General features: G+C 49.8%; 6 protein-coding genes across 6 annotated transcripts; 1 reads left to right on the top strand and 5 right to left on the bottom strand.

Annotated features, from left to right (window-relative positions):
- Nucleotides 1-869: 869 nt before the first annotated feature.
- Nucleotides 870-1,630, bottom strand: ASPSYDRAFT_353611 (uncharacterized protein). The gene is made up of 2 exons (XM_040845328.1): nt 1,559-1,630; nt 870-1,470 (listed from the first exon to the last, which is right to left on the bottom strand). Exon 2 carries the CDS (start codon nt 1,358-1,360, stop codon nt 986-988), a length of 375 nt encoding a protein of 124 aa, XP_040708674.1. The 5' UTR covers nt 1,361-1,470; nt 1,559-1,630; the 3' UTR covers nt 870-985.
- Nucleotides 1,424-2,684, bottom strand: ASPSYDRAFT_84854 (zinc-dependent alcohol dehydrogenase; the record flags this gene model as incomplete). The annotated part of the gene is made up of 3 exons (XM_040851431.1): nt 1,424-1,470; nt 1,563-1,917; nt 2,106-2,684. 3 exons carry the CDS (start codon nt 2,682-2,684, stop codon nt 1,424-1,426), a joined length of 981 nt encoding a protein of 326 aa, XP_040708673.1.
- Nucleotides 2,685-3,400: 716 nt separating this feature from the next.
- ASPSYDRAFT_39639 (putative GABA permease) lies at nt 3,401-5,322 on the bottom strand. Its single transcript, XM_040845931.1, has 7 exons — nt 5,242-5,322; nt 5,080-5,182; nt 4,870-5,017; nt 4,288-4,820; nt 4,148-4,234; nt 3,716-4,100; nt 3,401-3,636 (listed from the first exon to the last, which is right to left on the bottom strand). Exons 2-7 carry the CDS (start codon nt 5,080-5,082, stop codon nt 3,455-3,457), a joined length of 1,338 nt encoding a protein of 445 aa, XP_040708672.1. The 5' UTR covers nt 5,083-5,182; nt 5,242-5,322; the 3' UTR covers nt 3,401-3,454.
- A 780-nt stretch (nt 5,323-6,102) lies between these two features.
- Nucleotides 6,103-8,529, bottom strand: ASPSYDRAFT_141661 (bifunctional K:H/Na:H antiporter NHX1; the record flags this gene model as incomplete). Its single annotated transcript, XM_040841173.1, has 5 exons — nt 6,103-7,322; nt 7,388-8,044; nt 8,117-8,269; nt 8,349-8,384; nt 8,487-8,529. 5 exons carry the CDS (start codon nt 8,527-8,529, stop codon nt 6,103-6,105), a joined length of 2,109 nt encoding a protein of 702 aa, XP_040708671.1.
- Nucleotides 8,530-9,976: 1,447 nt separating this feature from the next.
- Nucleotides 9,977-11,204, top strand: ASPSYDRAFT_1156740 (fungal specific transcription factor domain-containing protein; the record flags this gene model as incomplete). The annotated part of the gene is made up of 2 exons (XM_040840026.1): nt 9,977-10,229; nt 10,443-11,204. 2 exons carry the CDS (start codon nt 9,977-9,979, stop codon nt 11,009-11,011), a joined length of 822 nt encoding a protein of 273 aa, XP_040708670.1. The 3' UTR covers nt 11,012-11,204.
- A 990-nt stretch (nt 11,205-12,194) lies between these two features.
- On the bottom strand, nt 12,195-14,752 carry ASPSYDRAFT_39635 (putative sucrose transporter). The gene is made up of 4 exons (XM_040845930.1): nt 14,250-14,752; nt 14,116-14,155; nt 13,730-14,051; nt 12,195-13,674 (listed from the first exon to the last, which is right to left on the bottom strand). Exons 1-4 carry the CDS (start codon nt 14,447-14,449, stop codon nt 12,323-12,325), a joined length of 1,914 nt encoding a protein of 637 aa, XP_040708669.1. The 5' UTR covers nt 14,450-14,752; the 3' UTR covers nt 12,195-12,322.
- Nucleotides 14,753-15,532: the final 780 nt, after the last annotated feature.

Genomic DNA, 15,532 nt, shown 5'->3' with positions numbered 1-15,532 from the left:
GGCGAAGGGCGCCGCTGAGCGTTGAGTATGGTGATAAGTGACGCCGGGGAAGAGGAAGAGCGAGAGATGAAGGGAGAAGGGGGTGATGGAAGCAGAAATGGATGGGTGACGGGGATGGAGAGTGTGATGGCGCTGGTGATGATGACAGATCCAGTGTTCTCCTCGTGGTGCTGAAATCGAGAAGCTGCCCCTTTGCTTTGCCGGGTTTGCCCAACTTTTGCTGCTCGTCTTCTTTCGTCGGCTTCACGTCTTTTCTGTTGCTTGTCGGCGATCCGAACTCAGTGTATTCGTATTTCCGTTACCAATTTCTCCTCGTACAGAAAGCAAACACCATTGGCTCTATCTCATACTGTCATCTCTCCGCACCTTAGTCTCTAAATTGTACCTTTTATGACTTTTATGATACATTTCTTTTTGCATCCTCCTTCCTGATGCCTGGCGCATTTACTTTTGGCGTTAGATAGTGGATTTGTGGTGTACTGCGGTTGATCGCCCTCTCCGCGTCATGCTCTGGGGCTGTTTAAAACGTAAAATACGGTATTTGATCTACTTAATGGCATCGATTGTAAATGAAATACATCGCCAGAATCCCAGTTTCGCAATGGAGCCCCAGCCATGTAACCGGCTAATGTCTAGGCGTCTTTCAAGTTATTGGAGACAGTGCCTGCAGATGTCCCGAAAGGGCGAATGCAGAGCGGCTGCTTGTTGTGCCTCTGGACTAACACAACACACTCAATACTCTGGCCGACAGTAACTGATTCGAGAATCAAGGCGTGGGGATCGAGCTTCTACAAAAGGAATACGTGGACGACAGGGCTTTCTGAACACATCTTCTTGGCGACCAGTTCTATTGCCCTTGAGGCTTGAAACTTACTGGAGGTTGATGAATGATGATCCTCGCGGGAGGAGCCACTGCGGTCTCAAGTTTCGACTCGTCGCCGCAGCGGACTCCGGAGATAGATGCAATGAGGCCTTAAGTGAGACATCATCGGTATTTCAATGGACCCTCGCCCGTTTCAGTGCGGACGACATCAGCGCCGAGGGGCGGCTGCACGACGCGACCATGCGCCTCACAGAAATATGCCTGTTTGGCATTTTCCCTCCTTGTGTCCAGAGTCCAGTGTCCACTCGGCCTTTTGAAGTTTTTATCTCCCGCGTAGCCTCGCTTTGAGGTTTCAAGAATGATAAATTTACTCCAGCCATGATAACTTTTATTGAGGTTACAAATGGCCGGCGTTGGTGAGCCCAGCCATAACCTACCTGAGGCACCAACTCCCAGAATAGAATTGCGAGTGGATCGGTTTCTTTGAGAAACATTCCGTCCTCTACTAACACTGATGGCGGCCAGGAACAACACCATGATCAGTTGTAACACAAGTCCGTTGAATCCAAACCGGACATATACACCACAACCAGGGTCCCATTACTCAGGAACCTCCAGGACATATTTCCCAGCGATCTTACCCTGTTCTACATTTCCAACGCTCATATTAGCATCAACACCAACATCAACTCTCACGGGAAAGAAGAAAGCACAGAATAGAGGTGAAGGACTAACGAACCCATCAGCTCAAAGATCTTAGGCAAATCCTTTAACGGTGCCGTCTTGAACGGTGCCTTAATAAGCCCTCGCGCAAAATAGTCCAGTGCCTCAACGCCATCTTGGCGGTTCCCAACGTAACTCCCCTTGATATTAATCATGCGAACGATGGTCGAAAACACGGGGGCCTTAAGGAATGCATTTCCCGGCAAGCCGATTGCAACAACGGAGTCATGTGAGCGTACGTACTCGGTTGCTTGTTGGAAAGGCTTTTCAGCGACGGCGAGGAGGATGACCGCATGCGCGCCCATCCCATTGGGAGTAGCGGCTTTGACGTCTGCGACTACGTCCTTCGATTTGGAGAAGTCGACGAAGGCCTGTTTCTTTGGCTTCAGCTTTTTTTTCCCCCCAGATATACTAAGTGTGGTTGGATAGTTTTGGTTGGTGAACTTGTGTAGTTGGTAAGTGAGGGAGGGAGACCTCAGCTCCTAATTGCTCACACATATCTTTCTTCTCGTCTCCAGAGTCGATGGCAACAACTCTGAGTCCCATTGCCTTTGCGTACTGTAGTGCCAAGGCCTCCCCCGGCGCCGACAATAGCAACAGATTGGCCCGGGCGTGCGCCAGACTCCTTCAGCCCTTTATAGACCGTGATCCCAGCGCAGAGAATAGGCGCAGCCTCGTCAAGAGCCACATTATCCGGGATTTTTGAAGCCATAGCAGCCTTTCCGATGGTATACTGCTGAAACGTCCCATCAACAGTATACCCAGATAGCTGAGGATTCGGACAAAGCGGCTCGTCGGACTGCATGCACATTTCACAAGCGAGACAAGCGCCATTCAACCACTTAATACCAGCCTTATCACCAATCTGGAAGTCGTTCTCCTTGTTTACGAGCTCGCCCTTTGCGATGACAATGCCGGCGCCCTCGTGCCCGCCTACTAAGGGTATCTTTCGCTCAAGAGGCCAGTCCCCTTTCATAGCGTGCAGGTCTGTGTGGCACACACCGGTGTACCGCATCTTAACGAGAATCTCGTCCGGTCCAGGTTTTGGGACCGGAATCTGTTTGTAGACTAGTGGTGCACCTGGCTTTTCGAGGACCTGGGCCCATTGGAGGTCCGGGATAGTTGTGGACGGGGACATGACTATTGATTGACGGGATGAGGTTTATGCAATGATTAGTTTAAGCCTGGAAGTGCCGGAATGAAAATGTTAACCGCAAGCAATTGCGCAAAGATATTTATCAGGTTCCTTGAACGCTAGAGCTTCTGCGGACAATTACTTATATAGTCCCAAAGATAAAGAGAATGCAATATTCGCTGCCTTAAATCCCCGGAATAACACCACCTAGATAAGAAATATCGTGTCAATAATGAATAAGAACTGGACCTCACACCATACATCATGGATTAATCGGATGTTCTCTCACAGGCGATTGGTAGGGAATTCCGCCTCCGTGATGGATGGCGGTAGGCGACGTCATATGAGAACCATCACTGATTGAAAAGAATGGAAGACTTCGGAACCCCAGAGGCAATTTGATTAAACCGATCCATGGCAATTATTTGGGAGTTAGTTCACGTTCTGGCGAAATATAGCTAAGCCGAGCGAAATACAATGAATGGTGATATCGAGGCCGTTTACAGATCGGAACAACCGGGAACAGCGTGGGACGACGATATCGCCATTCTATGTTATTTTGCTACCCATTACGGCCATTGGTATTATTTTGAGTTATGGTATGGGTTATCATAGAAATCGAATGAAATGGTGTTGGTTGTCTTGTGTGAGTGTGACTCCAACATACGGCTCTACTTATTTCGCATGACGAGAGATAGCGGACAGGTCTATTTAGTCATGGGAAAATGAAACAAAGCTATGGGTTTTGATTCGCTTGATCAGTTATGGTTTAACTACATCTCAATCTTCTCCGAGTCCACTCCCGTAGCCATGAAGTTCGCCTCAGACGGCGTGGATGATGAATGCACCGTCGTCTGTGGCCCCTGGTATATCTTGCGCGCATACACAACATAATACAGCAACGCGCCGGCCCAAAGCGTGCCGTTTATTACAACAGTATAATTCATATCATCAGCTTGAAATACGGGGAAAAAAAAGATCAGTCAGCACGTACAGACGTAGGAAAGGACCGGAGAAAGTGAGAGAGGACATACGACTGGGATCCGGGCCTAGGGTAGGAAACATGCTGAGAACGATAGCAAAGGTCAAATAAATCACAGCCGTTATGGCAATCGGTTTGCTAAGTCTCCCTGTGTAGAACACACCGGGCACGAAGCGGTCGCGGCCCCAGGTCAAGCGGCAGAGAATGGGTACCATCCAGGCTAGATCGTTACCGGCCACTGTAAGGGAGAAGAGTGCATTTGCGGCTGCCGCATTTATGATAGAGAGGAGGCCTATTACAATGGCGGTGGTAACGACACCCCAGATCATGCGTACTGGTTGGTAGCGAATTCGTTTACTGACGTGACGGAAGAAAGAGAACAATGGAAGAGCTCCGTCTCTGGAGAAGGCCCAACTTTGGCGGGAAGCGCTGATAACCTATAAAAATTAGTTGGCTGTATATCTGTAGGTAAGGATGGAGATACCAGGCTCAGGCCCATGAAGAATTGGACAACCGCCAATGCGGCCATAAAACCTAGGGTACCGGGTTTGCCGAGGCAGTCATAATAGATCTGGGAGCAGAGTTTAGTACACTGGAGGTACGAACTATAGAAATGCCACTAACTTGAGCCATCGGTTGACCGAATGGCGTGTTCATGACAGCCTCTAAATCCTCATTGATAACAGCCGCTATGATGGCGAGAGAAAGGAAACCCAAAATGCCACACAGCCCGCTCGACCATAGGATACCCAATGGAACTGCTCGCGCAGCATTAGTAGCCTCCTCGCTCATATGGACACAAGAGTCAAACGCCCCAATAGTCCATATAGGCGAGAGCCAAGCTAGCATGAACGCCCACCCGCTTGGCCAAGTCGTGTGGTCTTCCAATTGTCCGAAGACATATGAACCCGAGTTTATCGTCCCACCGTTGAGTACCTTGCCGATAGGCAGCGCAATGACAGTTGCCATGACGAGACCGACATTTATTACGATGCACATGGACTGGATCTTGGGCATGACTCTTGCGAAGAACGTGGCAATCAGTCCATGAACAACTACACAGCCTGCATAGGTCCCGTAGAGGACAGGTCGTGAAGCAGTCCAGTTACCGTCACGCGCAACAGAGATGATTGCAAGCAACATAGTGGCAAAGCCGTCTAGCTCGTCAGTTACAGAAACCCTAACTTGACTCTCGCGGGCACCCACAATCAATAGAGCAAACGCCCCCAATAAGCCCGATGGTGTTGCTATACCCAACAACAAAACTCATTGGGTTCTTCCATTTCCCGCCGCTGAAATAATGCGTCCAGAAGTAGAGACCGCCGGCGGTTGGCATTGCAGATGCTAGATCAGCCTTGTGGTCGTCAGTCTCGAATCCGTTACTGGAGGGTAAGAGCGAAGTCGAATCAAACTTACCATAGCAAGCCCAACAATGGAGATAAACACACTCGCAGCTAACCAACCTATGTTTTCAGTCAGTTATCATACGGACGCACTAAATGTACCGAGCAACATCACCCTATCCGAGTCAGCCAACGCCAAGTATACCATCAAACGACAAAGAAACAGAGGACACACCCAAGTCATGCCAGCCGGGCCTGCAGGAATAGAGAACGAAAGGGTGGAAGCGATCGATGGCAACAGGCCCATAATGCTAAAAGCAATGGCGAAGACCTGTACTGTGGAATAATGCCGTCGCAGCTCCTGCTTGTAACCCAAAGTTGCTTAGGTGGGATTGTGAGTTAATTTTCTTTTGGCGAATAAGGGAGATATATGCCTTACCGAGCAATTGCGTATCGCCCCGTTCAGCGGACAGTTCATCGCCGGTTGCCTGAACGGGTTTCTCGGTTTTCTCAGCCATGGTTGGTGTAGGTTTGGCAGGATATCATTGAGATGGATGGAAGGGGTGAAGGGACTTATATGAGATAAATGCCCATGCAGCGTGACCAGCAAGGGGTTTGCAATAATATGCACGACAAGACCGACATTGCAAGAGAATGATGGAAGAAGGAGGATTCGCGTTGGGATAAATTGTCCTTATCGGTGGCAGGAAACCCCCGGCGCCAATCGATGCCTGCATCTCCAAGATAAGAAGCGGCCAGGCCGGAACTCCGAAGGCTTGGTTGGTCAAAACGAGGAAGAAAAGAGGGCAGACATGAGTGTTGCCTGGGTAGGGGATCTTTACGAATTTCTTATCCAGATGAGCAAATCCCAGCACATGGCGAATATTCCGGGGCAATTCCGTTTTGAAGCACTATTATACAGAGGTACCAACTACAGAATTTAAAGTACCCACACAAACTACGCATCAATGGATAACAATGAGTAAAATGAAGCAATCCAAGATGCAAACGCTGCTAACGTTAGTGAGACAAGCCAAGGAGATGCCGAAAGCAAAAAAGCATAGTGAGAATTCATAAGTATACACAAGCCTTAAATCTAAACAGCACCGGGTCCCTTATGGTTCGACTGGTCCAGAAGCAGACGCGGCTTAATATAATCTTCGTCCAGCTGTCGGAACCAGGCGACGTGATCCCCAGAGGCTCCACCCGAGAAGATGTCTCTGATCGTCTCTCGTGCACTTCTGCTCGTTCCGGCGTGCGATACAGGTGCCCCCTCTTGCGGGGTTTGGGATTGTGACAGATTCTGTGCCTGCTGTGACGGTGATCGGCGCATTCGCGCGGGTGCAGCGGGAGGCAAGTCGTCGTCCGAATGCACATCGTCTATATCGAGTTCAAATGCATCTGGATGATCGTGCTCAACGGCTCGGCGTTTTCCAGAGGCCTTCAGACCGAACTCATCTTCACTACCGTCGTCGCTACCACTCTGACTGCCAGGGCGGTTTCCTAGTAGAGTCGCGGTTGTTGAACGATCTCGCGGTGTCTGAACGTCTTTTGGACCAAAGGCATCTGAGTACATTCTAGAATGTCCCAGACCTGCGCGTGTCGACGCTGACGGAGGGCTAGGGCGACGGCTGTTTCCACTCGAGTAACTGTTAGCCCGGTCAGGGTTCCTCCGCGACACTCCATCAAGAGGAATGTTGTCTGTGCGGCGGGGTGTATATCCCAACCCAGTATCAGAGCGTTTATAGTAGGTGCCTCCGTTCGAGACTTCAATATCGAACTCGTCATCAGACTCAAGTTCCTCGACCACGCCTGTTCTAATCCCAAGGATCTCAAGCATGCGCGCCGTTGTTCCGCCGAAAACGATGACAGTGATGACCACGACCACAAGAACAGTGGCGCGTAAAGCCGGTCCATTTGTACCTTGCAGTCCTGCTGCTAGCGCTACTCCCACAGCACCACGCAGACCAGCCCAGAAGAGCATTGCTTGGTACGCGAAAGGCAGTTCGTCGGCAGCCTCCACTCCACGTCGCCGTGCCCGATACCGGATAAACCAATTGATCGCCTTCGACAAGGGGAACACTGCAAGGTATCTGGCGAGACAGATACCAACAACAGTGACTAGGATAAAGAGGGGCTTAAATTGCACTTCCCTTTGAACTAGAAGATCGAGTCCCAAGTAGATGAAGATGAAGTTTTCGGACAGTTGAGCCATAACTTGGAAGAGATATTTGGTAGTCAACTGTGTTCGACGTGACATATTGTAGTAAGCATAATGCTTCAAGGTGATACCACAGAATAAGAGTGACACAATTCCTAGAAACCATGAGTTTTTTTTTTTTTTCCCAGACGCATTGGTGTAAGGTACGATTGCAACTTACCTGACAAAAGGACACCGTTGGAGAAGAAGTAGCTAGCGTAAGCTACAAGGACAATCAAGCAGCTTTCAATTTTTGGTTGGCGGCGGACATGGGTGTATTTCAGACCCAGCGCCGTCATGATGCCCACAATCACACCTACCACCATACTGCCAAAGAAAACCAGCAAGAACACGCCGATAGCCTCGAAGAGATGGAGGAAGGTTAGGGAGCCTGCGTCACTCTCCGCATATTTCTGCGCCGTCTCGAACAGCACAATCGCAATGGCATCGTTCAAAATCGACTCGCCGAAAATGACTGTGTAGAGCTTGGGTTCGACTTTGTAGAGGTTAAATATGGCCAAGATAGTCACCGGGTCTGTCGCGGATAGCGTAGCGCCAACGGAGATAGCCTCGACAAAACTGATACTGAACCCGTCCAGAGGAATCCTTGTCCAAAGAAACAAAACCAGTCCAAGAACAAGAGCCGAGATGAATGTTCCCGCAAACGCAAAGGTAAGGATTGTGCCGATATTTCGGAAGAAATTCGCTTGGTGCAATTCGTAGCCCGACGCCAGGATAATGGGAGGAAGGAGTAGATTGAAAAAGAACTGGTAGTCGAAGGCGACGAAGTTTATAATGGGCGAGTCGGTCAACCGAATAATCAACCCGACGAACATGCCTAGTCCGCTGATAAGTATTGCCCCTCATCATCCTTGAGAATTACATTAACCAGAGCGAGCGCCAAACATACCGCCAAATATAGACAGAACCGTTTCATGGACCGCCTCTATTTTCCGCTGCTGGAGTATGTAACTCGTGAATAGAGCAAGCATCAACAGGGTAATCATAATAAAGAGCGCCCAAGAGCTGAAAAACTCCTTGGTCCCAGCCTCCGGAGCTTCTCCTATATTTCACAATGTCAGACCGAGCCATATTTATATTGCTGTAGGCGAAGTGCGCAAAGGGGGGCTTGAGGCGCGTACCATCGTCGGGATCAGTATCATATTCCGCGGCTCTCCCTGGCCAAACACAAGATAGATTAGCAACTGATTCATCAAAAGCTCCAAGGAGATAGTTGAAACATGGACGGAATAGAGCGCGAAGTAAGAAGGGGCACATACGAAGAACTGAATTAAGGGCATTGCCCATCAGTTGGCCAGCCATTTTGTTGAAGTCGTTGCAACCACCACGGCGGATGGAGCCTTTAGCGGTTTGCTGCGGCGGCGATTTTTAGACACCAAAGCGATGGGCACATAATAAGCCACAAACACAAATAATGAGACAGAGAAAGATGGGCAGACGAACGCTCGAGGTAGAGGGAGAGACGGGAGAGCTTGGAATCTGGACAAGTTTCGTCAACGTTGCAACTTGTTGTGTCGGCGCCTCCCGCCCTTGAAAGCTGCCTGTCAACTGCCCGCGGCCAAGACTCGCCCCAGCTGCTTGCGATCGCCAATGTTACAGGTCCGCGCCAAGTGCAGTTTCACTTTTTCTCATGCATTTGAGGTGTTTGATTTGCCAAAGCTTGTTTGTCAATGATCACAACTACGCTCCCTTCACTGTATGTCCATGAGTACATCAGCATTCAACAGTGAGCACTGAGCACCCCTGAATAGAACCGCTTAGTCAGGCTATTGAGCATCCCCTCGTTATCCACCTGTGGAGTTTATTCGAAGAGTACCAGCCATGCTTACTCCGTATGGGGTCCCAGCAACAGCGATCAGGTACATCGTAACCTACCTGACTGCTCAGGTTCAAGATGCTGGAGCGCAGGCTCAAAAGTTGCCAGAACTAGTTCAACCGGTAATCGTCTGCTCATTACCACTCTCTACTAGTTCCCGACCAGTCCCTTTTGCTGGTGTTGATAGCCGTCACCATACAAGCTTCTCTCTACAAACTACACCTCACAGAAGCGCCCGGGGATCAGAATCCAAGAATGGCGATCCGGGGCCGACGCAACAGCTGCACCTTGTTACGTCGGTCTTCGAGCTGTAGTTAGTAAATGTCTAGCAAGACGGCGTCTTGACGCTTATAACCGTTTTCAGAATCCACTTATGGATATCCCCGTCCGCACTCGCCAACACAGGTAGCAATAGGTTGCCAACTGCTCAGCGGGTCGATAATTATAAGCCATAAGGTTGGTCATGATGAACGAGTGCAATGCTTCTTCTGATAATCTTGGACCGGCCAAAGCAAGCCTGGTAGCTCTGGTGAGAGCTGGGGCTTCTTATACTCGGTGACGGTCTCTGGCAATCAGTCCTTCCACCTAACCCCCCACCAATTCCAAAGGGAAGTCGGCGCCCTTCTCTCTTCCCTCGGCCCTTACTGAATTGCCTGGTGCTACGCAGCTCTCCTGTCCAATTGAGAATCCCCCCTCTCCGGGTCAAACGAGCCTGCGGCAGAAGTAATGTGATGGAGTCAATGCCATGTCACAACTTCATTGCCGCTACCACCGAGTGTCATGTTATGGAGTCCGCAAGAGGGAAATGGCCTCGCCCTAACAAGGCGTATAAGGCAGCAGCATCCAGGGTTAGCGACAAGCCAGAAGATGAAACTAGATCCTCAAAGCCGGCTGATGAGTCGTCACCCACTCAGCAGACCGCGATCCCGTAGGATGACTCCTCCACTGGACCAACTATCCACTCCTTACCAAGACAGCGGGGTCTACCTTGGGGAGTTCACGCTACCCCGGGCAGTTTACGGCGACAACACTCAAGCTGGGCACTACCACAGCAACAAATTCGGCCTTCGATATCCATTGCCTGCGGTCGCGGCTGTGCCCGATTGGGAACTCCAAAGACGACAGCGCAGACTGGAGATGATTAACGCCGAGGGTGCCATGATTGTCCCAGACAAATGGGACCAAAGTAGCTTATTCGAAGCATAATTCAGATGGTTCCACATATGTTTTCCTGTGGTAAACATCGAGGCAATCCTTCGTCAAAGCCAGGCTGGTGATCTTTCGCCTATGCTTTGCCACGCGATGATATTTATTGGTGTCATTCATTGCAAGACACACAATTTAAAAGAGATCCGGTTCGGCAAGTAAAAGGGCTGTCGCTATTGCCCTGGGGGTGCAGTCACTCTCACACAGAAGAAGGCCATGCACCGGTCATTTAGTATTCAGGATGTCGTTCAAGCCAGGCTATGCAAAAGGATATGGTGGTCTATTTACGTAAGGGAACGTCAGTGTGCTGCTGCTCTAGGTTTACCAAATCGAATTCGCGATGAAGACTACGGCGTTCCGTCTCTCACACCCTTAGACTTGGATGATATAGAAAACGCAACTTCTCCTGCTCTAGCCCACAACCGGGAACATGTCAACTATGCCATTGAAATGGCAAAACTGGCCAGGTTTCTTGGGAATATTGTTTGGGAGGAGTACACGCCAAATAGTGATTGCAGCTTAGCTGGTAGAACCCAGCTGAAAGCTGAACTCAACGGCTGGTATCATCAGCTACCCGATGTTCTGCGCTTGGGAGGAGCTGCAAAAGACATGGGAAGTAACCGACTGGATACTTCAACCTATCTTTCCAGTATCTTGACCGCTCGATGGCACGACGCCTACAGACAAATGGCCATGAAGAAGATGGCGCGCCGGCTATGCCAGAGGCCGAGAAAGCACCCGCAGCTCCTGGCCTTCCAATAACCATTCCAATTACACCGAGAAACGCTTTCATGGACCTAGATGGACTAGGCATAGACATGCCACTGTCAATGGCATTCGGTTCGAATAGTGTAAATGGCGCTTTTCCCGAAAGGAAGTGATGGATTCTGGTCTAATGCTTTATCAAGTCTTGATGGGATTGCCCCGGTTGACCTTGGGCTTCTTGCGAGATGCCTTACCTGACTTGTGTCCGCTACATGAAATCTGAACCGGTGAATAAAACTGTTTCCGAGTGAATTTCAGACGAACTATTGAGACGAGAAACCATACATATTACACTACAGCTTATTGACAGGGCGTTCATCAAAAGTCAGAGTCGCGGACTTGGTGACGAGGTGCTCATACACTGCAACATCTTTGCCAGATTCTCGTCCATATCCTGACTCTTCGATTCCACCGAACGTCTTTCCGCGAGCGAAGAGCATCTTTTCATTCGCTTCGTCCGAGATAGTAGGTGAATACAAGTAATAACCGCTGTTTCGGTACCTCCGACTCCGAATGCACGACGTCCACCATGGGAATCTGCATCCCGCACATGGGGCTTAATTTTTACGCTTCCAGCCATGATGAGCGGCCTAACGGTTATGTACTCGACAGCTCCAAGCCCTATATTCAGTTTTTTCGTCTTCCCCAGGGGCAAGCACTCAGCCATCTCCTAAGTTGGGTCTTCCAACTAGTATTGCGCGAATTAGTCCTTATTCCGGCCTATTGCTCCTATGTAAATAATACCTTGAATGGAACTTCGAACTTAACGTTTCATTGTCCTTCATGAGTTAAACTTTCAAAGCCGATCATTAGTGTGCTCCGGGGATATTCTTGCACACCGTTCACACGGGCCGCTATAGTTATCTATTCGGCCTTATGGCTTACATGCCTTCCCAGCCACGGCCCAGCTTACCTTTACTTACGGTGGTGCGAAGGTGGACACGGACTTGCAGGTCTTGATGCCCAATGGGGGTTCCTATTCCGGGACTTTGGGCTATTGGTGAACTTACGGGTCGTTTCTACCTAATAAAGGCATGCCTACCCATTCTGGCCCCTGATAATTATAATTGTGGGCTGACAATCTGTTTAGAATACCCTCCAGCTACGTCGGCCTTGACATCGCTGACGTTCGATCGACTGGCGGGTACTGCTCCTGCTAACAAGCTATAGGGCCCTGAGGACGGGGCAGTGCACTGATAGTGTTCATTTCGTTAAATTATTCGTATATAATTGAAGACCTGTGTAAATGAAGCTCTATTTTGTTGAACCTATGTGGCCATGAGATACACCAGTAGGCGCTATGCATGCTTAAGCCCCAGTTCGCTTCACCGTCGTCCCCTCTGAAAGCCTACTGGTCAAATAAGCTGCAACAAGAGCCGCACACCCTCCAAATCGCAACACCCACCCAACGCTATCATCGTACGGCTCGCCTCGCGGCTTCTGAAATATCTTAAAAATTGCACTACAGATCAAGCTTGACAAGACCTGCGGCGCAGATACGGCTACGTTGTGCAGCCCGAGGACAATTCCCGCTTGCGCCAGATTCTCCTCTTCGTTTGCTTCGGGAGATGACGGTGCAGAGCCAGTCTCTAGGTCTTCTTCATTCGCGTCTCGGCCAGGTTCGGCGTATTCCGGGTGCTGGTTTTGCTCATTGTAGGTTGCCATCTCGGACCTGTGGCGTCGAACTCTGCGCTCTTCTTCCAGAGTCGCTACTTCGGCTGAGATTAAGGCGAAGGGCGCCCACAATGTTAGCGCCCAGGATATACCTATCAGGCCCACTACCACCGATGCAGCGGTGACGGATGAGATGACGAATGTACTGAACATGCACAGAGCAAAAAGTATCTGTGATAGAAGCCATGTCCGGCGCAAGGTGAGACCGGGAATCTGGAGTTTCGACAACCACGTTTCGTCTTTTGTAGAGCTTCGGTCCTTGTCACCCGGGAATTCTGGGTGGAGTTCCGAAACGACCCCTGCTTGGATATCTGAGCTAGATTGTCTCTCAACGGTTAGACAGGGCTCGGCTTCTGGATCAGTCTCTGTTTGACTATCGTCGTCGGGCAGGGCGGGTTTGTACGTCGGGACAACGAAGATTGGAAGGGTGATATTGGCAACAAATGAGATGATGGCATATACAAGAAGGGCAAAAGTTCCGACTCTTGTCGCATCGTCCCATGCTTTGTCGATATCCGAATCCGAGAGACCTGGGTGCTCGTCGAATATGGGGTTGACATAAAGTTGACCGATGTAAGTCGTCGCATAAAAGAGGAATGGAAACCAACCAATCCAAGCGGCAATCTGTACTTCACAGACCTTGGCGGCTTGAGGTGGGAGATGCTTTATCGATTTGAAGACTTGTTTGAAAAAGCCAATAACACCCATACTTCCCGACGGTGGTGGCCCATCAAGACGAGGGTCGCGTTCTTTGATATACATGCAACTGATCACCAGAGTCACAACAAGCGATATTGACGCCAGGGCACACAGAATCTGGAATCGCGTGTGTCCGAGGAAGGGGAAGATGTTTGGTAAGTCGATATACCCGAAGATGTACCCAATGATATTTCCCACGCCAGTCAGCCGGCTAGCCCAGGCATTAGCAGACTCCTGCTGGTGGGCTGGGGCATTGTCGACGATAAAGCACCGAATACCCGCTTGGACTATATGATGAGTTAGCTCCCGACTTCCCAGGCTGCTGGGTAAAGCAGTTCTCACCAGTATTTATCGCAAAATCCAAGCACCACATCATAATCGTGGCGATAACAATGATCGTAATCTTAGTTCCTTCTCCCGTCGGGTCGCCGCCAAATACCCCAACGATCCCCCCTACAGCCTCCCTAACCCAGGCAAGGGCAAGAAGCGTCACTATCGTCACTGCGCCTCCAACTATCATGAAGGGTTTCCGTTTACCCCATGGTATACGGCAATTATCGCTGCGGATCCCAATGTACGGCTGCACCAAGGTTCCGGTGATGGGACCTGCAATCCAAACAAAGGCAAGGAGGGCCTTGCTCATTCCCAATGATAAAAGGTAGGGCTACCGTTCAAGACAAAATTAGCTCCTGTCCCATTTAGACCGCGCGCCATGGTGTTCCACTTACAGAGCCACTCGATAATTCGACGGACCACACCACCTGAAGCCTAGAAGGTCCAGAGTCAGTTCAATAATAATACAACATAATCCATAATAGAAATCATATATAATCCCGTCGGATGATAGGTAGGAGTTACTTACCCACCAATACTCAACGTCAACAAGAACAGATACCAGCTGCTCTTCGTCTCAGGCGGCGGAGTGGGCGCTTGTGCAGCTTCATTTCTACTGATCCTTCCCGAATCGTTTACGAATGTTACCGAGTCCACATCAGCATCATCGGAAGGCCGAGGTCCCACCAAGGGAGACGTCTCGTTCGCCGCTCGGTCAGGCCCCTCCATTCTCCAAGGCAAAGCTTTGACGATATTTATTAGGACCCAGTTGGTATCCTTAGGCCGTATAGCTGGGATCGTTCGCGCAAAGTACCAAGTTACTTCATTGAACGGGGATAAACCTGGTCCGGGTGGAGACGAGGTGGGTGGGAGCTATTCAAAGCTTCGTATAGCCAGCAAGCAGAAGGTGGAGGCTAAATAAAGCATTCCCTGCTTGGATAATCATCGAAGGGGTCTAAACAAACCACACAAATGAAACCGGACTTGGAAGGAGAACAATACCGGGCAGGACTAGTGCTGATTGAAAGATATTGAATCAGTTGAATCCCCGTGATGATGTCTTCTGACACAGGATGGTCAAACGTCATCCACGTGACTTGTTCCGTATGCTCCTTTGAGCAACCTCCGAAGAGACCTGGAGCCTGGCCCAGGGCCGCGCCTTTGCTGATTACTCTCTTTACCTCATACGTGCCTCCAGCTACCTATTTAGGACCTACAAGGTTCGCCCAGAAGAGTGAGACCGGGAACATCATACACCAAATGTCTATTGACTCGATTTCTTACTATGTACTCAACCACACTGATCTCCACCTATCACACATGATTCGTAAATCGGAAATGTCTATATCAATCACAAAATGCAGTTTCAGTCAGAAGCCCCAGGCTTCTCTGGCATCAAGGCGTCTTTACGCTGCCTTAAGATTCCCAATGGACTGAATACTGGCCCCACAAAACCGGCGTCATGGTATCTTCCGCTTCTCCTCTTGTTCCTCCCAAGGGGGTCCCCCTCTTTCAACCCGTATCAACCCGTATCAAACCGAGGTTGTCTGCGAAACCTCTGGACAAAGGAAATGGGGAGCTAAATGACATATAAAGGGAAAATCATAAAAGCACAAGGAACACAAGGGACCAGATACAGGTATGACACGAGCCATTGCACGTGTATCACATCCTAAATACAGACCATATAAAGAAACAAACCCGAAAAAAATAACGGCACGCTGAGGGAAAGAAATGTCAGCAGGTCGCGAAAGCTGCCCGGCAGACCGAGGTATGTTGCGAATATAACTCCCAAAAGCACATAGACCTCAC

The sequence above is a fragment of the Aspergillus sydowii genome, assembly GCF_001890705.1.
Source record: "Aspergillus sydowii CBS 593.65 unplaced genomic scaffold ASPSYscaffold_1, whole genome shotgun sequence".
Lineage (NCBI taxonomy): Eukaryota > Fungi > Ascomycota > Eurotiomycetes > Eurotiales > Aspergillaceae > Aspergillus > Aspergillus sydowii.
The sequence above is the reverse complement of the archived record's forward strand: the minus strand, read 5'-3'. Positions and strand labels throughout refer to the sequence as shown.